The 24,600-nt window shown below is 42.0% G+C and overlaps 1 protein-coding gene across 1 annotated transcript in view; it reads right to left on the reverse strand.

Annotated features, from left to right (window-relative positions):
• LOC121005609 (zinc finger protein 271-like) overlaps nucleotides 1–22,613 on the reverse strand; it is a 129,664-nt gene extending 107,051 nt beyond the window's left edge. Inside the window, exons 1-5 of the mRNA XM_040438385.1 lie at nucleotides 22,558–22,613; nucleotides 21,716–21,830; nucleotides 21,443–21,604; nucleotides 3,899–4,022; nucleotides 1,039–1,121 (exon numbers count right to left, since the gene is read on the reverse strand). Coding sequence (XP_040294319.1) covers nucleotides 1,039–1,121; nucleotides 3,899–4,022; nucleotides 21,443–21,604; nucleotides 21,716–21,793 — 447 coding nt within the window. The 5' untranslated portion in view covers nucleotides 21,794–21,830; nucleotides 22,558–22,613. The remainder of the gene's footprint in view (nucleotides 1–1,038; nucleotides 1,122–3,898; nucleotides 4,023–21,442; nucleotides 21,605–21,715; nucleotides 21,831–22,557) is intronic.
• Between the last annotated feature and the right edge of the window lie 1,987 nt (nucleotides 22,614–24,600).

Below are 24,600 nucleotides of genomic sequence, written 5' to 3' on the forward strand. Positions count from 1 at the left end.
CATTTAGGAGTGAGGGGAGAATTAATCTTAGTATATTCAGTATTTTGCAGTGTATCACAGCTCCACATGGTGTTAACCCAGCTTTTCTATGACCCTGAAGGACAAATCTGCCTACCTATGGCACTATTTAGGAATGAGGAAGAGGATTTATCTTGGTAGATTTCGTATTCTGTAGACTCTATCACAGCTCCACATGGTGTTAACCCAGCTTTTCTATGACCCTGAAGGACAAATCTGCCTACCTATGGCACTATTTAGGAATGAGGAAGAGTATTTATCTTGGTAGATTTCATATTCTGTAGACTCTATTACAGCTCCACATGGTGGTAACCCAGCTTTCCTAGGACTCTGAAAGACAAATCTGCCTAGCTATGGCACTGTTTGGGAGTAAGGAGAATTATTTATTTAGGTAGACTTATTATTTAGCAGTCTATACTACAGGTCTACATATTTCACTTATTTTACTCACTATAGTGCCAGCATATTCTACAGTGCTTTACAGACATTATTATGTCTCCTCTCGAGGAGCCAGAGCCAGTTGCCAACCCCCCCCCCCCCCCATTCTTGCACAACCCTTTTAAGATACCTTCTCAGTGCTCTTAAATCCTCATCTGAGCTGGAATTATCATATACTTAGTAGATAAAAAGCTAACATGTAATTTTTGCAACACTTTCCCCACCAGTAGCTTTTCAATACATAAGTATTTGCTAGTAAAGGCTTCATTTTAAAAGGACAAAAAGCATCCAATGGTGCAGTGCATGAGATGTCAGAATGACCAGGTTATGTGGAACATACCAGTGGCATGTCATCACATGCACAGCATATTTAAGAAATGGGTAAATTCCAAAACAGCAGTCAAGTTCAGCCTTCCCAACACCCCCGCCCTCTAAGACAGCACATCTCCAACCAGGTTAACCTCCACTGGACAGGGAACCATTGGGCAATATTGGATATTCATATATCTATGGTTCTCTTCCCTAGGTTGAAGGTCGCTCTTGCGAACACTATTATATACAGCATTTGGCAATTCTATTGACCTGATCAAGGTGTAATATTTTCTGCTTTTCCTTAGAACACAGACTGGGACATCTCTCTGGTGTTTCTTCCTTACTGCATTCATCTGTAGAAGACACATATAGAAGAAGATGTAAAAATACTTTTAGCCTGATTTACCAAAGGTAAAGATTAAAAAAGGAACAAATTAGTGTCACATATGTACAGCTCCTCACAGCAAGCATCAGAAGATATTCAAACCAACAATTCCAAATGCATCAGATTTATTAGGAGTTGTGCAACTTTTAATTAGGAGCTGTTTTTGCCAATCATATTCTCCAATTTTACTGGTGTAAAATAGTTGTGGGCCATTATTTATTTGTGATCTTCACAATATCCTCCAAACCATTTGCCTTGTTCACAAAGTACAGTTTTTTTTCAGCCAAAACCAAGTCTGGATCCAAATGGGAAAAGTGCATAAGTTTTCCATATGCAGATTTTTCTCCTAATTCACAGAAATATCCACAGGTAGCACGAATGAGACAGGTTTTCAGTGCTCATTCCATGTTTCAATGTGGACCAAGGCCATAAAGATTTCTGCAGTTCATCACAGACTGCTGGTTTCTGCTGTTTTCACATGATATTACTGTCTTCGTGCTGGTTTTGTTGCAGTGATGTCACAGTTTATTATTATTTTTTGTAAGATCACAGCAATACATAGGTCCTGTAAAAGACCGTGAGGTTGTATCTCCCATAGGTATAAGATATTGAGGTTTTGGTACCACACAGGGTCTGATATGGGTGTGGCTTGCAGTTTTGGCTTTGTTCACACTGCACTAGTTGTCCTGCTAGGCGTTTGTGTGGAAGCCTGGCTGCGAGCTGGATTACATCGCCTTCAGACCGTGTTCACACCATAGGTAGCGTAGTGGTAGGACCCTTTGCCATGCTGAGTGACCGTGACGTGGTGCAATGATGGGCTCCGATATTTTCCTGACAGGAATATATTGGCGAAAGTCTCAGCTTTTAATATCTGCATTTATGACTAGCCAGTATAGTCAGTGGCATATCCGTTTGGTGCATTTTTTCTGTGATTTATATGATTGTATTTACATCCGCACAATGCTCCGTTTTGTGTAGGATGCCCTTGTGGTGCATGTGGACCGCGCCGACATCCTCCACCGTATGCATTTTTTGCTGGGGATAGTCGTTTGCTGCGGTCCACATGCGGTGGGGCTGCTCCCCCAATGTAAAACACGCTACAGTGTTAGGGGTTGAGCCGCTCCTCCAGTATTGCCACTATATTTCTGTGTTTTTGTTTTGGTACCACACCCCACAATTGTTGGGGCACCTCAACCCGAATATCTCAGATAGATGCTGGAGGTGCAGAACAGGGATGGGATACTCTTATACATATTTTGACGGCCGCTACATGCCTTGTTGCCAGCTTTTGGAAGAGGACTGAAGCACCTATACAACTTGACCTTATCACTAAGGTTATGGACATTAGGAGAATGGAACATCTCACGGCCATCATGAATAACCAGGTTGACTGGTTTGATCGCATTTGGAAATTATGGGACCATTATTCCTGTACACGCCTGTAGAGGTTATACTACCCCCCTCCCTGTTTATGCTTCCCTCTCGTGTCCTGTTGTAGTCCTCCTTCTTTCCATTTGCTTGCCTATTCTTCTTTCTCATATGTCCTACAATGCTTATTTATTAGCTTTATGTTTAGAGAATGTGATTTCAAATGGTTTATCTACCTCTGTTAACTAGAAATAGCCTTAGAGCAGGCTACTGATTTATAGTTTTTTTTGGTGAACAAACCTGATTTTCATTTCATTGCATCCTTATCCTTTTATATGACTTTGTAGATTTCAGTATAACCTTGAATATATGTTCTGTGGGTATTTTCATCCTCAATAGTCTGCTCCATGTTTCTTATATGACAATGTCATTGATTGTCTTGCTGTTTTTGTACACATCAGACTACACTATTATATTGTATTTGGTGAAAAATACTTTAAATAAAAATACAGTTCTAAAAAAAGACAGTGAGGGACATTTATCAAGACTGGCATATTCATATGCCAGTCTTGATCTCCATGCACAGGCATCTTAATAAATTAGGTGCATTTCTGCCCTGCCATGCACCAGATACTGAGGTCTACGCCACCTACAGGCTGGCGTAGACTTCAGCTACAACTTACAACACTTTCTGTTGAGAGTTATAGTAAATCCGTCAGGAGGCACAGAGCCCTTCCCGCTAAGCCCCACCCCTTTTCAGAAAAGTGCTGAGGAGCTTATAAAGTTGCAAATCATTGTGCACATATGGCAAGCGCCTTATGTGACTTTTTTACGCCACAATAGTTGTATAATACCCTTAGTAAATATAGACTTTATAAGAATTAAAGAAAAATCATAGGGAGCACAATAAATAAAAGAAAGCATTTGATGTACTAAGGCAAGTAGGTATCATAACTAGTGAAACACAGACTAATCTCCAAAATAAACAATAAACTTAAAACTGGAAGTTGTCCATCTAAAAAATACTCTGGGTGTAAGAAATGGAAAAAGGACAGTTTAAGAAGCTACCTAATTTTTATGGACAGTACAGAGATCTCTCTAATTAAAACAAAGCATCTCTACACTGGTTTTTCCCTTCCTGTGAGTGAATCAACACAGTAGATTAATAGGTTGGACTTCATTGACATTCATTGTTCTTTCAACTTTATCAATTATATAACTATATTTTATACTTATTTTTATAGCAAATCAAAGCAAAAAAATGCTACTAAAACCACAGCAAAAAATAAAAAATAAGAAACAGAAAGGGAATACAGATATTAACAAAAGAAAGAGCACCAAACATTACCAATAAAAACCAAGAAAATCTCTTCGTACCTGGTGATGTGAGGGTCTGGTTATTCTCCATCATGACGTCCTTGTATCGATCTTTGTGTCCTTCTAAATATTCCCACTCCTCCAGGGAGAAATAGACAGCGACATCCTGACATCTTATAGGAACCTGATATACACAAACTTAGTGGGTAATAAGGGTCACCATGGAATTTTTGCTTTTGAATTGCAGTTAGCAAATACCTGGTTATGATAATCCATAATGTACTGGTTTATTCTATATGATTATTTTATTATGCCATATATATATATATATATATATATATATATATATATATTAGATCCAGAAAAAAGAGCGGCACTCCGGTAGGTAAAAGCAAGTGAACCCTTTATTCACCCAGGTGGTGCGAGGTTAGCACCACCTGGGTGAATAAAGGGTTCACTTGCTTTTACCTACCGGAGTGCCGCTCTTTTTTCTGGATCCATTTATTGGGGCTATAAGTCTATTCCCCTTGGGACGTGCACCCGTACCTCCTCTTTTGAGCCAGTGCCGCCATTTTTCTTCATATATATATATATATATATATATATATATATATATATATACACACATACATACATACACACACTACTAATTTACATACAGGTGAAACTCGAAAAATTTGAATATCGTGCAAAAGTCCATTTATTTCATTAATGCAAATTTTAATTTTGTTAAAAGGTTTAATATTCTAGGCTCAAAGTGTCACACTCTAGTCAGCCAATTAATCCATACCCCCCGAGCAAAGGGTACCTCAAAATTGTGACTTTGGGGTTTCATAAGCTGTAAGCCATAATCATCCAAATTATAACAAATAAAGGCTTGAAATATCTCGCTTTGCATGTAATGAATCTATCTCATATGTTAGTTTCACCTTTTAAAGGGGTTGTCCAGGATGAAAGTAATTTTTTAAAACGTTAATAATCACCTTGACATTACGCAGTAAAGTCATTCTGATGCTCTGTGTATTTTTTTTCATCCCCTTTGCTCCTATGAGTCCCTAATACTGCTGTCAGTATTGTTTACATAGCAGCTCCTGTGCTAGGTCATTTCCGGCCACACTGCCTTATGGGTCCCACAAGGCTGCGTGACTCTGCAGCTGGATCTCTCGAGCCTTTCCACTCCCACTAATCAGTATTCCACCTCCTGCCACTCATACTCCTCATCAGTATTCCTCCCCTAAAACCACTTTTTTCTAAGCCTACAAACTGGATCCCTCCCTGCTTCCATATATCTGCTCTCTGCTAGGATTGAATAAAAGACAATAGTGTCAGGGAGCGATCTGACTGCCATATAGGGACATGGGAGGCGTGGTTAGCACCCATACTGTAGCACATCCCATTCATTGCAAATGACCATGGGAGGCGTGCACTATGCTAAATAGCATAGTTTGCTGCCTCCAATAGAACCTCCTTCTACTCCTAATAACACTCCTCTATGGCCGGTGACATCATCGGCAGAGGGGGGCGTTCCTTAGTGAGACGACGTCCCTCCTCCAAATACTGTCTCCTTCTTCTAACGCCCTCTGTGCCCGGTGATGTCACAGAGGGGCGTGGTTTAGCTGACATTTACCTCCTACTGACAGCCTCCTTGCTAGCTGCAGAACGATCCTGTGTGCTGGTGACGTCACCGGGCTCCTTGCTAAGCGGAAGAAGAGGCTTAGCACACCAGTAAGGAGTCGGTACGTCACTGAATCTTTGAAAATCTGAACTTGCGGCTGAGAATTTATGAAAGAAATACAGGGCATCAGAAAACTCTGGCAAAGGTAGGACAGGAATGTATGTAATATTTATGTGCTTGTTGTACCATTACAACAATGTCCCCAATCCCGGACAACCCCTTTAAGTTACATTACTGAAATAAATAAACTTTGCACGATATTCAAATTTTTTGAGTTTCAACTGTATATACTGTGTAAGAAGGTACCTGGAATCATCGTGGATGGAAGGTATGTGTCACTGAGGTTCCTGGCCTCGGTGAAGTAAGAGTCAGTATTTTATGTGTCAGCAGCAGCTATTGCTAATTGAAACCTTGAGATTTAGCATGGCTGTCATAGCTGATCCGGGACGGCTCTTACTGGGAGTAGTCAAAGTGCTGGGTGGGTGACTACTCCCCATGTTCCAGACCGGGTTTTGCCAGGCATAAAAACCAGCCAGCACTGCCACGTGTGTGGATTTACCTCCCTCTGACATTGGAGCTCAGGAGAAGAAAAATAAACGAACCAGCACCTCCATAATAAGTGAATATGAGAACGCAGGTGCACGCTACCTTGGCTGGTTTAGTAGAACTACAGGTAACAGCACTCTGCTAGTCAATTGCACAAAGATATAAGCAAACACTGAAAGAATAAATACTTGGTGGTCATACTTACTGCAAATGCAGCTAGAAGCTCTTTGCGAATATAATTGATCAAAAATATTTCAGGCCCATCTACCAGTCGACAAGGTAGCTTCTAATCAGATGGGTCCTACTCTAACATGCCTGTAAGCCCAGGAGAGGCATGTTAGAGTAGGACCCATCTGATTAGAAGCTACCTTGTCGATTGGTAGATGGGCCCGAAATATTTTTGATCAATTATATTCGCAAAGAGCTTCTAGCTGCATTTGCAGTAAGTATGACCACCAAGTATTTATTCTTTCAGTGTTTGCTTATATTTGTGCAATTGACTAGCAGAGTGCTGTTACCTGTAGTTCTACTAATCCAGTGGAGCTCAGGAGTCTGTGTGCTGAGAACTGAGGGCTGTGCTGGGATTTGAGGTTTGAGCCGGGCTGGATGACTCAGGCCCCTCTAAAGGCGAACAGGCCGCCTATGGACTTGATGAGGCTGAATTGCTAACAGGGTGTGAATTAACACCCAGGATAAAAGGTGACTTTTATTGTGTGTGAACAAACACCAAGCCATCTGCGTTTTGTGATACACCTTATCTGCATTTTGTTTTACACCAATGTGTGAATAAACACCTCTGTTTGATTCAAGAACTGTGTACTTTGCCTCTATACTGCATTAGCTAGTCCTAACTACCAGAGCGAATCCCCACAACTGATAATAAACTTAAATTCAGCACTTCTGTTCAGGGAAGTAACTACCAAAGCGGCAGACCATGCGACTGCTATGGGGCCCACGGCAAGAGGGAGCCCAGTCTTAGTTCAGATTTTCTTCTCTTCTACTGGAGATGAAAACTTGGTCAGGACTCTACCCTCTAAAGGAACAACTTTTAGCAAATGAGGCAGTGGAAAAATGGGCCAGGGGTCATTGAAAAGGGTTTAGACAGAAAAACTTCTGTCCTGTGTGGGGGCCTATTTGATCCTTGCTATGGGGCCCTTACTTCTTTATGTACGCCACTGCTTCTATTACACTCTTAAAAACCACGGGCGAATCTAAATTCCACTCGGTCACGAGGGGAAAAGAGAAACAAAAAAGCGGGTGGGGGCGCACAATAGGGTAGTATGTTCAAAACAAAGTAAATTGATTGAAAGATAAAGGTGCTCACCTTTTAGCAAATAATAGACACAACTCTATTGTAGACTTTATATATATATATATATATATATATATATATATATATACACACATACATACACAGGGAGTGCAGAATTATTAGGCAAATGAGTATTTTGACCACATCATCCTCTTTATGCATGTTGTCTTACTCCAAGCTGTATAGGCTCGAAAGCCTACTACCAATTAAGCATATTAGGTGATGTGCATCTCTGTAATGAGAAGGGGTGTGGTCTAATGACATCAACACCCTATATTAGGTGTGCATAATTATTAGGCAACTTCCTTTCCTTTGGCAAAATGGGTCAAAAGAAGGACTTGACCGGCTCAGAAAAGTCAAAAATAGTGAGATATCTTGCAGAGGGATGCAGCACTCTTAAAATTGCAAAGCTTCTGAAGCGTGATCATCGAACAATCAAGCGTTTCATTCAAAATAGTCAACAGGGTCGCAAGAAGCGTGTGGAAAAACCAAGGCGCAAAATAACTGCCCATGAACTGAGAAAAGTCAAGCGTGCAGCTGCCAAGATGCCACTTGCCACCAGTTTGGCCATATTTCAGAGCTGCAACATCACTGGAGTGCCCAAAAGCACAAGGTGTGCAATACTCAGAGACATGGCCAAGGTAAGAAAGGCTGAAAGACGACCACCACTGAACAAGACACACAAGCTGAAACGTCAAGACTGGGCCAAGAAATATCTCAAGACTGATTTTTCTAAAGGTTTTATGGACTGATGAAATGAGAGTGAGTCTTGATGGGCCAGATGGATGGGCCCGTGGCTGGATTGGTAAAGGGCAGAGAGCTCCAGTCCGACTCAGACGCCAGCAAGGTGGAGGTGGAGTACTGGTTTGGGCTGGTATCATCAAAGATGAGCTTGTGGGGCCTTTTCGGGTTGAGGATGGAGTCAAGCTCAACTCCCAGTCCTACTGCCAGTTTCTGGAAGACACCTTCTTCAAGCAGTGGTACAGGAAGAAGTCTGCATCCTTCAAGAAAAACATGATTTTCATGCAGGACAATGCTCCATCACACGCGTCCAAGTACTCCACAGCGTGGCTGGCAAGAAAGGGTATAAAAGAAGAAAATCTAATGACATGGCCTCCTTGTTCACCTGATCTGAACCCCATTGAGAACCTGTGGTCCATCATCAAATGTGAGATTTACAAGGAGGGAAAACAGTACACCTCTCTGAACAGTGTCTGGGAGGCTGTGGTTGCTGCTGCACGCAATGTTGATGGTGAACAGATCAAAACACTGACAGAATCCATGGATGGCAGGCTTTTGAGCGTCCTTGCAAAGAAAGGTGGCTATATTGGTCACTGATTTGTTTTTGTTTTGTTTTTGAATGTCAGAAATGTATATTTGTGAATGTTGAGATGTTATATTGGTTTCACTGGTAAAAATAAATAATTGAAATGGGTATATATTAGTTTTTTGTTAAGTTGCCTAATAATTATGCACAGTAATAGTCACCTGCACACACAGATATCCCCCTAAAATAGCTAAAACTAAAAACAAACTAAAAACTACTTCCAAAAATATTCAGCTTTGATATTAATGAGTTTTTTGGGTTCATTGAGAACATGGTTGTTGTTCAATAATAAAATTAATCCTCAAAAATACAACTTGCCTAATTCTGCACTCCCTGTATATATATATATATATATATATATATATATATATATATATCTTTAAGATCCAGGAATGCAGCCGCAGAAGAAGTATCTTTGGGATCGGATGCCCAATCCCCCAAAGGGTGCTTGTAGTAAAGGAAATTCTGGTCAGGCGCAAAATCACTGGTTCAAGTAGGTCTCTGTAGGTGAATCTTCTTTATTTGTATAACAAACGTATATACATAGAACACGTTTCGGGGCTCTAAATGTCTCCTTCATCAGGTTAATAATTATTGTTCTATGTATATACGTTTGTTATACAACTAAAGAAGATTCACCTACAGAGACCTACTTGAACCAGTGATTTTGCACCTGACCAGAATTTCCTTTACTACTGCTTCTATTATAGGCAGAACATCCAATTCCAATACTATTACTGGAAATTGTTAAAGGGGTTCTTTGGGATTTACATATTAATAACCTTCCCCGGGTAAATCATCAATATGAGAACAACTATTGGGGCCCCTGCAGATCAGCTGTACAAAGAGACAGCAGCACACCATGAGCATTTCGACCTCACAATCATGGGTCACATGGCTTAGGCGCTGCAGCCTTTCAAAGAATAGTGCTGAGCTGCTATACCAAGCAGAGCCGCTTTCCAATGGATGGTGCTGAGCTTGGTAAGCTGCACTCACGGGAGCCTCCTCAAAGAGTTGATCCTGAGGATAGGTTATGAATATGTTAATACCGGAGAACCCTTTTAATGCAGTCAGATTTTCTTCCACTTCAAAATATTAAATTAGGTTTGTGTTGTACTTAATAGACCTTACAAAATAAAATGTAATTATTGTGTAGAATCAATGGGCAGATAGCAGCCATTCATGTATGATGTATTACCTGATATATGTTTTCACAATTAAAATAATTATGGTGTTTGCATTTTATATGAATATATTACACACTTTCCTAAATGTTTTTTTAATTTATGGTTAGTATAGATGTCTTTCTTATGTTTAATATATATGTGATCTCTTTCCTAAATATAAGGGAAGAAACATTTTACTCATCAGTACATGGGGCCATTACATAAACACACATACAGTATATATAAATATACACACACACATATACTTATTTATTACACACACACACACACATACATATATACACACACAGTGCCTTGAAAAAGTATTCAAATCCCTTGAACTTTTTCACGCTACACCCACAAATTTAAATGTATTTTATTGGGATTTTATATGATAGACCAACACAAAGTAGCAAGTATGTGTGGAGTGAAAATGATACATGGTTTTCAAAATTTCTCATAAATAAGAATCTGAAAACTGTGGCATGCATTTGTATTCAGCCCCCTGTATTCTGATGCCCCTAAATAAAATCCAGTGTGACCAATTGCCTTCAGAGGTCACCTAATTAGTAAATAGCGTCCACCTATGTGTAATTTATTTTCAGTATAACTACAGCTTTTCTTTGAAAGCCTCAGAGTTTTGTTAGTGAACATCAGTGATCAAATAGCATCATAAAAACTGGGGAACACACCAGACAGGTCAGGGATAAAGTTGTAGAGAAGTGTAAAGCAGGCTTAGGTTATAAAAAATAATCACAAGCTCTGACCATCTCACGGAGCACTGTTCAATCCATCATCCGAAAATGAAAACCTACGAAGACATGGACCTTTTGGCCTAAAAGCAAAATGCTATGTGTGGCGGAAAACTAACACTGCAAATCACTCTGAATACACCATCCCCACCCTGAAACATGCTGGTGGTAGCATCATGCTGTTGGGATGCTTTTCTTCAACAGGGACAGGGAAGCTGGTCAGAATTGATGGGCAGATGGATGGAGTAAAATACAGGGCAATCCTGGAGGAAAACTTAGTAGAGGCTACAAAAGACTTGAGACTGGGGAGGAGGTTCACCTTCCAGCAGGACAACGACCCTACATACAGCTAGAGCTACAATGGAATGGTTTAGACCAGGCATGCTCAACCTGCGGCCCTCCAGCTGTTGCAAAACTACAACTCCCATAATTCCCGGACAGCCTACAGCTATCAGCCTACAGAAGGGCATGGTGGGAGTTGTAGTTTTACAACAGCTGGAGGGCCGCAGGTTGTGCATCCCTGGTTTAGACAAAAGCATATTCATGTGTTAGAATGGCCCAGTCAAAGTCCAGACCTAAATCCCATTGAGAATCTGTGGCAAGACTTGAAAATTGCTGTTCACAGATGCTCTCTATCCAGTCTGACTGAGCTTGAGCTATTTTGCAACGATGAATGGGCAAAAATTTCAGCCTCTCGATGTGCAAAGCTGGTAGAGACTAGGGATGAGCAAATCGACTTCAGCTGCTCCATCCTAATTCGATTCGCATAATACTTTGTTGTAATACTATACAGAGCGGTACCACTTGGAACCGAACTCAAGTTCGGTATTAAGGTTTTTTACAGTAATAATTACATTTTATGCGAATCGACTTCAGAGGAAGCAGCAGTAGAGACATACCCCAAAAGACTTGCAGCTGTAACTGCTGTGAAAGGTGGTCCTAGAAAGTATTGACTCAGGAAGACATACCACATTTTCCAGATTTTTATTTATAAACATTTTTGAAAACCATGTATCATTTTCTTTTCACTTCACACACTTGTTACTTAGTGTTGGTCTATCACAATTAATCCAAATAAAATACATTTAAGTTTGTGAGTATAACATGAAAAAATTAGGAAATGTTCAAGGGGTATGAATTCTTTTTCAAGGCACTGCATATATTACACACACATTAAATATTGTACAACCTCAATTCTAAAAAGTTAGGACGCTGTGTACATTGTAAATCAATGTAAATAAAATCTCATAGACCCATATTCTATCCACAATATAGAATATACATAATATAGAACACATATCAGATGCTGACAATGAGACATTTTACCATTTAAAAGGGTTCTCCAATATTTTGATACTGATGACCTGTAAAGCGGCTGTGCTTGGTATCGAGCTCAGCCCCATTCACTTCGATGGGGCTGAGGGCGATACCAAGCACAGACGCTATACAATGTACAGCACTGTGCTTGGAAAGCCACAAGAAGGCTCAAAGGAGAGCTGATGCCTTCTCAAACCCTCCCCACCCTGCGTTTGTAAGCTCCACTGTCCCTGACAAGGCCCAGTTGCCGTTCGCTCCTGTTCTCTGATGGCAGGACGCACCAGTCTCTTCTTTCTCATGAGACCTGGCCGCCCAAGTAACTACTGTCTCTTCTCCCAGGCTGAGGCCTGCTTCCTGCTGGCACTGCCTCTCACTTCCTGCAGGGAATGCACACTCCCTCCAGCTCTTAAAAGGCCAGGGCACACACACTCTTGGCCAGTCAACGGCTGGTCACCCAGGGGCATGTAAGGCACTTTTCCTTGTGGTAAGGTGCTTGAGCAATAGGTTCCAGGTTGCTAGCTCTTGCAAAGGTGTGCTGCTTACATTTGTTTGACTCTGTACCGACTACTGCCAGTTTCCTGGATTTTGACCTGTTCCGACTTCTGCCTGATCTCCATACTGACCCTGAGCTGCTGCCCTGACCTCGGGCTGCATTTCACGCACTCTGCCTGCCCTGACCTTGACCTGTCCCTGACTATGGTTTTGCCTGAGCCCCCTGTGTTCTGCACCAGTGTCTCTTGACCCCTGTGGGTCAAAAGTCATTTGAATAGACTCCAAATCTGTTCAAGTGACATAGTGGGTCCAAACATACTGTGTAACAGCTACACTGGGCAGACGGAATTACAGTTAAACACATTACTGGCCACATTATTGCAGGATAAAAAACCTCTTGGCTGCTTCTGCATCATGTGACTTACGGTTTGAACAACAGACTCCTACAGCAGCTGCTGTGACAAGTAGAAGTAAGATACTGTTATGGCAGTGGGTGTTGAATCACTGTATCAACCAAAATATTTTTACTTTGGGCTACTACTAAGGGCATTACCCTGCCAGTCCCCTGGTATTCACCCTGTACAGGGATCTGGACTTCGCTACAGGAGAACCACCAGGCCACTACATCTTGAAGGAGTCTCTGTATGATTGACAGCTGATGCCTAGAGTTAACAGCCACCGATGCTGAGCACCAAACGATCAAAAAAAAACAAAAAAAAACAAAACATAGTCAGGGACAGGCTGAGGTCAGGGCAGGCAGAGTATCTGCTATATGGTAAACAGTCTGAGGTCAGAAGTCAGTACATGGGCAGACAACAAATACAGTACACCATAGCAAGTTACTAGCAGGCTAAAAATCCTATTGCTCAGGCACCTTCCCACAGGGGAAGGGGATGTGCCTTAACCCCTTTTACCCCGGGCCAGTTTTCACTCTTCTGCCCAGGCCATTTTTTGCAAATCTGACATGTGTCACTTTATGTGGTAATAGCTTTGGAACACTTTTACTTATCCAAACCATTCTGAGATTGTACTTCATGATAGTCATAAATCTGAGTCAATATATTTCACGAAAAAAACAAAAAAAGATAACCATATATTTGATCACTCAGTTTTCCACAATCCCACATACAGGGGATTAGTTGGAAACAGAGACAACCGTGTCCACACTTATACATTCAGGCCGGTATGCACTGGCACCTTAGGTACACAATTATAAGCTAACAATGGCCAGTATGCACTGGCACCTTAGGTACACAATTATAAGCTAACAATGGCCGGTATGCACTGGCACCTTAGGTACACAATTATAAGCTTACAATGGCCGGTATGCACTGGCACCTTAGGTACACAATTATAAGCTTACAATGGCCGGTATGCACTGGCACCTTAGGTACACAATTAAACAATGATGTTAGAGACGACATATGACAGTACATACATAATGCACGGTGGCTTAAAGAAAAGCAACAAAGGTTTGGTGCCAAAAATCACCATGCAAGTTAGTGCACAGCAGCACCTGTATCAAAAAGGTGCACGGCGGCACCAATGAAACCCAGTGTCCTACCCTACAGATGATGGAATCTTCAGACACCTTTGTTTCGGGGTTTCTTGGCAGGGTGGTCCGGTTCAATAGTTGGAGGTCCTATAAATAAGAGGGAGTCACAGGAAGGTAATCCTATATGTCCCTGGATGACCCTATGGGGCCCTACAATTACCCTGTTTGTCTAACCACGGAGTATCCCACTAGTTGGGCCCCCGTCCGGAACCTAACCCTGGAATTGCGTTCCCTATTTTGCCCTGAGTATATCCTGACATGCACGTTTCTGAGGCGGAAACAATCCTCTCACGGCGCACAGTGTGATGACGTAAACAATTACGAGATGTGGCGGGCGCATGCGCAAAGGAGTTGCCAGGAACCAGATTGCAGCGCGTATTGAAGGACGCTTACTGCGCCTGCGCGTGAGTCCGAAATCGAAAGTAGGTCACCGCGCAGCCACGTCAGCCCCGATACACATGCTGGAGCTTTGAATAGACTGCCGACATCGCCGGGAATAACAATCCTCATGCTGATATCAGTAGCATGAAGGGAGCCACCACAGTGTATAGAATGCCAACATAGGAATAAATGCCTGCTATATACACACTGTGGAAGCGTTTTTAACACAAAAACAAGGGCAAAATATAGATAAATAGATTTTCCAAGAATATGGGCATCAATATAGAAGGACAATATTGGTGTGTTCTGATAGGCATCGGGATATATGCCCATACAACCCACACCTTAACAGACCCAGATATGGGTAAGTATTAAATGGGAGATTTGTGGTGGTTTAATACTTAAATTTTCCGACCATGGCTAAAAAAAGGGGCCCAAGGAGGATAATTGGAACTATATAAGAAAAGACCTGCAATGGTGGAATAAGCTAAAAGTAGGGGACATCATTGGTATAAATTCCTTATGGTGCTTCAGGATAAATAGGACAAGGCAAATCTGAGTTGACACTTTTAAAGGGTTTCTACCACCAGAAATACTGTTATGTAGCTGACTGATATAGCGATGCGCTAATGTCAGCACTACATAACAGTATGTTTCTAACATTAGTCCCTGCGGCCGTTTTTGTTAAAAAAGCACTTTTATAGATATGCTAATGAGCCTCTAGGTGCTATGTGGGCGTCATTAGCACCTAGAGAGCTCCGTCCACTAACCATTTCAGCCGCCCATCGCGTCCCTCCAGCCCGCCCCGCTCCTGTTGATTGACGTGAAACTTCTCAGTATCTCGTACCAATTCCCGCGCCTGCGCCGTGCGCTTCTGTATTCTCCCGGCGCCAGCTTCCTCACTGCGCCTGCGCCAACTACGTTACAATGAGGAAGCCGGCACCAGGAGCGCGGCATTCACTCACTGCGCCTGCGCCGAATACAGAAGTGCACGGCGCAGGCGTGGGAATTGGTACGAGATACTGAGAAGTTTCACGTCAAATCAACAGGAGCAGGGCGGGCTGGAGGGACGCGATGGGCGGCTGAAATGGTTAGTGGACAAAGCCCTCTAGGTGCTAATGACGCCCACATAGCACCTAGAGGCTCATTAGCATATCTATAAAAGTGCTTTTTTAACAAAAACGGCCGCAGGGACTAATGTTAGCAACATACTGTTATGTAGTGCTGACATTAGCGCATCGCTAATGTCAGTCAGCTACATAACAGTATTTCTGGTGGTAGAAACCCTTTAATAGATGTTAAAGGAAGCAGCCAAAGTGGAGTTGCTCGTTTAAGCCTCTGGGGGATACCGTATCTAGTTTAAATGTCCAGCGCGCTTCCCGCTGTAGGAGGAGACGATCCCAATCGCACCCAAAGTTACGTCTTAAATACTCCAGATCACTATTCACTTCTTTTTCCTCAATATATTACACCTTTATTTGTTACTTTACATTTCCCATATGTCTACGTCATGTTTGAATCATTTTGAAAATGACATTTTATTTTTTGGGGACGTTAGAAGGCTTAGAAGTTTGGAAGCAAATCTTGAAATTTGGAAAATTTCCAAAACCCACTTTTTAAGGACCAGTTCAGGTATGAAGTCACTTTGTGAGGCTTACATAATTGAAACCACCCAAATTTTTTTTAATCTACACCCCTCAAGGTATTCAAAACTGATTTTACAAACTTTGTTAACCCTTTAGGTGTTTCACAAGAATTTATGGAAAATGGAGATAAAATTTCAGAATTTAACTTTTTTAGAAGATTTTACATTTTAATCAATTTTTTCCAGTAGCAAAGCAAGGGTTAACAAAAAAAACTCAATAGCAGCGTAAACTGCTGTATGGCCACACGGCAGGGCGCAGTAGGAAAGGAACGCCATATGGTTTTTGGAAGGCAGATTTAGCTGAACTGGTTTTTAGATGCCATGTCCCATTTGAAACCCCCCTGCACCCTTACAGTAGAAACTCAAAAAAGTGACCACATTTTGGAAACTACGGGATAAGGTGCCAGATTTGTTGGTACTATTTTGGGGTACATATGATTTTTCATTGCTCTATATTACGTTTTTTGTGAGGCAAGGTAACTCAAAAATTGATGTTTTGGCACAGTTTTTATATTTTATTTTTTACAACATTCATCTGACACGCTAGATCATGTGCTATTTTTATAGAGCAGGTTGTTACGGACGCAATGATATCAAATATGTCTATTTTCTATGTTTGTTTGTTTGTTTCAGTTTTGCATAATAAAGCATTTTTGAAAACAAAAATTAGGTTTTTGTATCTCCATTTTCTGAACGCCCTATTTTTTTATTTTTCTGCCAATCGTCTTGTGCAGGGGCTCGTTTTTTGCAGGAGGAGTTGACATTTTTATTGGTACCATTTTTGGGTACATATGATTTTTTGATCATTCATTTTTTACACTTTATGGGGCAAGGTGACCAAAAAATTTGTTGTTTTGGCGCAGTTTTTATTAATTTCTTTTTACAGCGTTTACCTGAGGGGTTAGATCATGTGACTTTTTTTATAGAGCAGATCGTTACGGACATGGCAATACCTAATATGTCTACTTTTTCTTATTAATTTAAGTTTTACACAATAATAGAATTTTTGAAAATAATGATATTTTAGTGTATTTATAGTCTGAGAGCCATAGCTTTTTTATTTTTTGACCAATTGTCTTAGGTGAGAACTCATTTTTTGTGGGATGAGGTGACGGTTTGATTGGTACTATTTTGGGGGGTGTATGCCTTTGTAATCACTTGGTGTTGCAATTTTTGTGATGTAAGGTGACAAAAATGGCTTTTTTTTTTTTACACAGTTTTTATTTTATTTTTTACAGTGTTCATCTGAGGGGTTAAGTCATGTGATATTTTTATAGAGCCGTAACGGACGTGGTGATACCTAATATGTATTTTTTTTTTTTTGTGTACTTCACTTTAGCACAATAATAGTTTTTAAGCAAAAAATAATCATATTTTAGTGTCTCCATTGTCTGAGAGTGATAGCTTTTTTATTTTTTAACCGATTCTCTTAGGTAGGGTCTCATTTTTTGCAGGATGAGGTGACGGTTTGATTGGTACTATTTTGGGGGGGCATACACCTTTTTGATCACTTGCTGTTGCAGTTTATGTGATGTAATGTGACAAAAATTGCTCTTTTTTTTACACAGTTTTTATTTTTTTACGGTGTTCATCTGAGGGGTTAGGACACGTGATATTATTATAGAGCTGGTTGTTACAGACGTGGCGATACCTAATATGTATATTTTTTTATGTCTTTCACTTTAGCACAATAATAGCAGTTTTCAAAAAAATAAAATGATGTTTTAGTGTCTCCATGTTCTGGGCGATTGTATTAGGTAGGGGCTCATTTTTTGAGGGATGAAGTGACGGTTTTATTGATACCATTTTGTGGGACATACGCCTTTTTGATCCCTTGGTATTGCACTTTTTGTGATATAAGGTGACAAAAATTTCATTTTTTTTTTACAGTTTTTATTTTTATTTTTTTATGGTGTTTATCGGACAGGGTGGATCATGTGATATATTTATAGAGCCGGTCATTACGGACACGGCGATACCTAATATGTGTTTTTTTTTTCTGTTTTTTATTATAAAATAAGGGGAAAGGGGTGTTTTTTTCTTTTTTTCTTTTTTCACTTTATTAATTTTATTACTTTATTCATTTTATTAAAAACACTTTTTTTTTTTTTTTTACTTTTTTTCTTTACTTTATTTCTGATGTTCACTTTTTGGGGTCTGTATTGTAATGCATTGCCTGTTCGTGTACTACAGTGAGTAGTAGACGAACAGGTTGCCTAGGAGAACTGGCCTGAGGCTGGATTTCCTTGGCACCCGTAGAAGGCAGGTCCCGACACATCGAGTCCCCACCACAGCAGCGCGATGAGCTCCCTCACCCGACACAAACCCCTTCTATGTCGTGGTCAGTGCGGACCGCGGCATAGAAGGGGTTAATCCGCCGGCATCGACTTTTACAGCGATGTCAGTGGATACAGCAGGGGCCCGGCTACCAGGGACTGCCGGGCCCCTGCAGTGATCGCGCGCGCACTGCTCTGGTGCCTGCCCGATCACCATGACGTACTATTAGGTCAAATTGCAGGAACGCAGTGGCTTCCATGACGTAATAGTACGTCATGTGTCGGGAAGGGGTTAAAGGCTATGTACACCTTCAGGGGGAAAAAAATTATGTTTACATTTTACTCATTTGGGACTAAATAATACTGAGCCGTTCTGTCAAAAAAGATTACGGTAACTGTTTTTATAGCTGTGTGAATCCTACTTTCACTTATCTCTAAATGACTAAGAAGTCATAAACACATTCTTATCAGTAAGATAAGGACTAAGCTATAATGAGTATTTATAATGTCAGAGAGCAGAGATAAGGAGTCTATTAGCTCTCTGTCTGACAGAGCAGAAAGAAAATTCAGATCCTGCTAGTAGAGCATCTCAGCTGTTCAGAGAAAAGGACTCCATATTTTTATTAACGACCAATTGAAAAAATGATTTTTATCTCATAATGAGTACAATGCATTATTAAAAAAATTGCCCCCAAAGAAGCCAGCCATTGACTGGTGCAGATTAGGCTGCGTGAATACTGGCCCTTCAGGAGCCGGTGGGGCATATGCATCCTACGAGCAGAGGAGGAGGAGGAGGAGGAGAGGATTTGCTGGCAAAAAACAGGTTGCAACCTGTGTGAAACGACATAGCAAAACTGGCAGCTGGACCCAGAAGGTAAAAAACAGAGGTGGATCCGTGCTACTGGGAAACAGATTAGGGAAGGTGAGCAGAGCAGCGGTGGCCACCAGCCGCCCTTGTAACAGATACTTTATGTAAGTGTACGACTTTAAGGTTCTCATAGACTGGTACTAAAAAAAAAAAAATTATTCCGTCTGAGACAGCAGTAGTCAGACTGCAGGTCACATGATGGCAATACAGTTTTTCATCCTGCATTAAAGTGTCTGGTAATCTGTTTGACTGTAGTTCCCTCTCCCTTGTGTAGTCTACAAATGGGGGAAGGAGATGTAGGGGGGAGAACAATAATAAAGTGATTCTTTAAAGGGATTCTGTCACCTCTTTTTACCCTATAGAGATGAGGACATGCACGGCTAGATTGCTGCTAGCATGTCCGCAATATACCTGTCTCATATCTCTGTGTGGTTTTATTTAGGGGAAAAATTATTTTATATATAATATATATATATATATATATATATATATATATGTAAATGAGCCTGGTAAGGAGCCCAAGGGGCTGTACTAACCGTTCTGTAGCCCAGCCATGCCCCCCTGTGAAGGAGCCCAGCACCGCCTCTAACCAGGAATCTCCTCCTTGCTCACGAAGTCAGATCGCCGTAATCTCACGATGCGCAGTTCCTTCCCTGAGCCTGATGCCAGCACAGGGAAGGAACACTATGCCGGCACTGTGCATGCGCAAGCTCGCGCACCGCGAGATTACGGCGATCTGACTTTGTGAGGAAGGAGAAGATTCCTGGATACAGGCGGTGCTGGGCTCCTTCACAGAGGGCATGGCTGGGCTCCAGAACGGTTAGTGCAGCCCCTTGGGCTCCTTACCAGGCTGATTTACATATACACTCACCTAAATAATTATTAGGAACACCTGTTCTATTTCTCATTAATGCAATTATCTAGTCAACCAATCACATGGCAGTTGCTTCAATGCATTTAGGGGGGTGGTCCTGGTCAAGACAATCTCCTGAACTCCAAACTCAATGTCAGAATGGGAAAGAAAGGTGATTTAAGCAATTTTGAGCGTGGCATGGTTGTTGGTGCCAGACGGGCCGGTCTGAGTATTTCACAATCTGCTCAGTTACTGGGATTTTCACGCACAACCATTTCTAGGGTTTACAAAGAATGGTGTGAAAAGGGAAAAACATCCAGTATGCGGCAGTCCTGTGGGCAAAAATGCCTTGTGGATGCTAGAGGTCAGAGGAGAATGGGCCGACTGATTCAAGCTGATAGAAGAGCAACGTTGACTGAAATAACCACTCGTTACAACCGAGGTATGCAGCAAAGCATTTGTGAAGCCACAACACGCACAACCTTGAGGCGGATGGGCTACAACAGCAGAAGACCCCACCGGGTACCACTCATCTCCACTACAAATAGGAAAAAGAGGCTACAATTTGCACGAGCTCACCAAAATTGGACTGTTGAAGACTGGAAAAATGTTGCCTGGTCTGATGAGTCTCGACTTCTGTTAAGACATTCAAATGGTAGAGTCCGAATTTGGCGTAAACAGAATGAGAACATGAATCCATCATGCCTTGTTACCACTGTGCAGGCTGGTGGTGGTGGTGTAATGGTGTGGGGGATGTTTTCTGGGCACACTTTAGGCCCCTTAGTGCCAATTGGGCATCGTTTAAATGCCACGGGCTACCTGAGCATTGTTTCTGACCATGTCCATCCCTTCATGACCACCATGTACCCATCCTCTGATGGCTACTTCCAGCAGGATAATGCACCATGTCACAAAGCTCGGATCATTTCAAATTGGTTTCTTGAACATGACAATGAGTTCACTGTACTAAAATGGCCCCCACAGTCACCAGATCTCAACCCAATAGAGCATCTTTGGGATGTGGTGGAACGGGAGCTTCGTGCCCTGGATGTGCATCCCTCAAATCTCCATCAACTGCAAGATGCTATCCTATCAATATGGGCCAACATTTCTAAAGAATGCTATCAGCACCTTGTTGAATCAATGCCACGTAGAATTAAGGCAGTTCTGAAGCAAAAGGGGGTCCAACACCGTATTAGTATGGTGTTCCTAATAATTCTGTAGGTGAGTGTATATATAAAATCATTTTTTACACTCAATAAAACCACTCAGAGATATGGGACAGGTATATTGCGGACATGCTAGCGGCGATATAGCCGTGCATATCCCCATCTCTATAGGGTAAAAAGAGGTGACAGAATCCCTTTAACTGCCCACACACACAAGATTACAGTAATCATCTAGGAAGTCTCCCTTCCAGAATTCCCAGCAGCGCTCACCTCTCCAGTCAGCAGCTCAGTGATCTTGTTGGTGAGGTCCAGGATCTCCTGATAGTTGTTTCTCTCATGTATCAGTGAGTCAGGTGGAGACATTATGCTGGGGATCTGGTTCCTGCTCCTTCCTTCATCATTTTCCATCATCTTCTTCACTACTATGTAATCCTGTGGAAGGAAAGAAACGTTGATATCACTGTATACATTCCCTTCACCTCTCCAGCCATCTTCTTGTTTACTAAGAGATACAAGCCATGACATATGCCATGATTTCCTCACCTCTCCAGTCAGCAGGTAGATGATCTCTAGGGTGAGCTTTAATATTCTCTCAGCCATCTGTTTTCGGTTCTTGACCATCTTTAAAAGGTCTATTAGGTAATTACCTATTTTCTTTCTAAAGAAACCAGAGGAAATGAAAGTCAAATACAACTTGAAAAAGCATCATTTGAAGTATTCTCTCCTGATATCAGAAGTTCCAGAGCTGTCCTTCAGCTGCTTCCACTGAATAACACTACAGATGGCACCACACATGCCGTGTACAGTTTTATTCACAGAGGAATATATTTCATATCAGCAATAAATGATGCATCCCCTATTATGACACTTCATCTATGTACACACCGACCAGTCATAACGGACAGGTGAAGAGAGCAACATTGGTCATCTTGCGACAATACCACCTGTCAAGGGGTAGGATATATTAGCAGTTTTTGAAGGTGATGTGTTGGAAGCTGGAAAATTGTGCAAATGTAAGGATCTGAGAGACTTTGACATGTGATGATTGTGATGACTGAACAACTGGTTCAGAGTACTTCCAAAACAGCAGATCCTGTGGGGTGTTCCTAGTAGGCAGAGGTTACAGGTCTGGTGAACCGGCAGCTTGCTGTGTTCAGGGCGTCCATGCTGACCTCTGCTCAGTTCATTGCAATGATATATATACATATACACACACACTAGTACCATTACAGAACCTTGTACTAATGTACACACACATTCACACTGCCTGTACATTGCCAATATGCAATATTAACATTAATCACAACCATGTGCTATAGAAATAGACATACACTACACATAATACAATCGCCACATACACCTATGTATTGTACACAGCGACCTACCAGCAATAAATACAAGACACACTCCCTTCACCATCAGTGGTTAATACAGCCCAGTGGGGTAAAGGACCTTTGGTGATGTCATGATCATGTGACGAGGCACCTATGTGGGAGGAGTTAGATTCAGGGCTGTGCTGCTCTACAGCTAAAGGACCTGTGATGATGTCATGACCACGTGAGTATGTGAGGCGTAAACCTTGGAAAACTCATAGCTCCTCCCTCCATTGGTTATGAATGGGTTACTCCTGGCAGGTCCTCCCTGCAGCAGCTCCGCTCTAGACAGTTCAGTAGTGAGGAGGCTAGAATGTAGTTGCTGAAGGGAGGATCTGCCAGGAGCAACTCCGATCTATACAGTTCATTGCCGAAATGACTAGATTGGAGTTGCTTGCAGAGGCTACTCAGAAACGCTTTTTAAGGGTGGGTTCACACAAGCGTTATGGAGTCCGTTATGGCTTTCCGTTATAACAGGGTTATAACGGAACATAACGAAATCCATAGGATGGAATGCAAAATGGAAGCCTTTAAGAGGCATTCCGTTTTGCTCCATCTTAATAGAAATCTATGGGAAAACATAACGGACCCGTCTGGGTCCCGTTATGCAAGACGGAAAACAAAGTCCTGTCGACAGTCTTGCATAACGGGAACCAGACGGATCCGTTTTGATTCCCATAGACTTCTATTAGGACGGAGAAGAAACGGAATGCCTTTTAAAGGCGTCCGTTTTGCATTCCGTCATAATGCAAGTCTATGGGCAGCAAAACGGATCCGTCCTTCCGTCTTATGGATTCCGTTATGTTCCGTTATAACCCTGTTATAACGGAAAGCCATAATGGACTCCATAACGCTAGTGTGAACCCACCCTAATAGGCATAAGTAATATCTCTATAATAATCTGGCACCATTCTTTGAATTCTTTCTTTTTCCTTTTTTTGTTTCTGTTAGCATTTTTTGGTTTCAGCTCAATTCTGTAGTGATATCAAAAATCTAACGAATATTTTTACCAAAATGTTTTAATTTGTTTTGGTTTTTATTTCCCTGACTTCCAGGAACTTTTTTACTTTTCCCTTCACTAGGGTTGCCACCTTTCCCAACAAAAAATACCGGCCAAGTTGATACGGATAAAAAAAATCATATTTAGTTTTGCAACTTTTTTTATTTTTATGAAACTTGGATTGTGCAGTGATTTAAGGCCTCTTGCATACGAACATGTGCGCCGCGTGGCCGTGCTGTGGGCCGCAATGCACGAACACCCACCGTGGGGCAGCGGATCGCGGACCCATTCACTTTAATGGGTCCCCGATCAGCAAAAAGATAGAACATGTCCTATCTTTTTGCGGAACGGAAGTACGGGATGAAACCCCACGGAAGCACTCCGTAGTGCTTCCGTAAGGTTCCGTTCCACATCTCCGGATTTGCGGACCCATTCAAGTGAATAGGTCCGCATCCGTGATGCGAAATGCCCACGGAACGGCGCCCATGTATTGCAGAACCGCAAATGCGTTTGTGTGAAAGAGGCCTAATACTGAGGATCTATCCTCAGGACAGGTCATCAATATCAGATTAATCGGGGACCGACTCCCGGTGTTCCGTTACATTTCCCTACCTCGTGAGATTTCCCTACCTTCGTGACTTCCGGTCGCACCGGACATGACGTGAGGAGGTGTGGCGCACTGTGCAGGCTCACAACAACGGGGTAGGGAAATTTCACAGCAGAGTGCGCATACGTCGGGAGCCTTGCCAGCGGTTAGGGTAGGGAAAAATTACGGGCCAGTGCGCAGGCGCGGTGATCGGATGGATGTTCTCAGCTGGACACCAGCCGACACTGCGCATGCGCTGGAAGCATCACCAGCGGTTAGGGTAGGGAAAAAGCACTGGCCTGTAATTTTTCCCTTCCCTAACCGCTGGTGAGGTTCCCTGCGCATGCGCACTCTGCTGTGAAATTTCCCTACACCGTCGTTGTGCGCCTGCGCGGCGCAGCACACCTCCTCACGTCATGTCCAATTCAACCAGAAGTGACAAGGGTAGGGAAATGTAACGGAAAACTGG

Source organism: Bufo bufo, chromosome 6, assembly GCF_905171765.1.
Source record: "Bufo bufo chromosome 6, aBufBuf1.1, whole genome shotgun sequence".
Taxonomy (NCBI): Eukaryota; Metazoa; Chordata; class Amphibia; order Anura; family Bufonidae; genus Bufo; species Bufo bufo.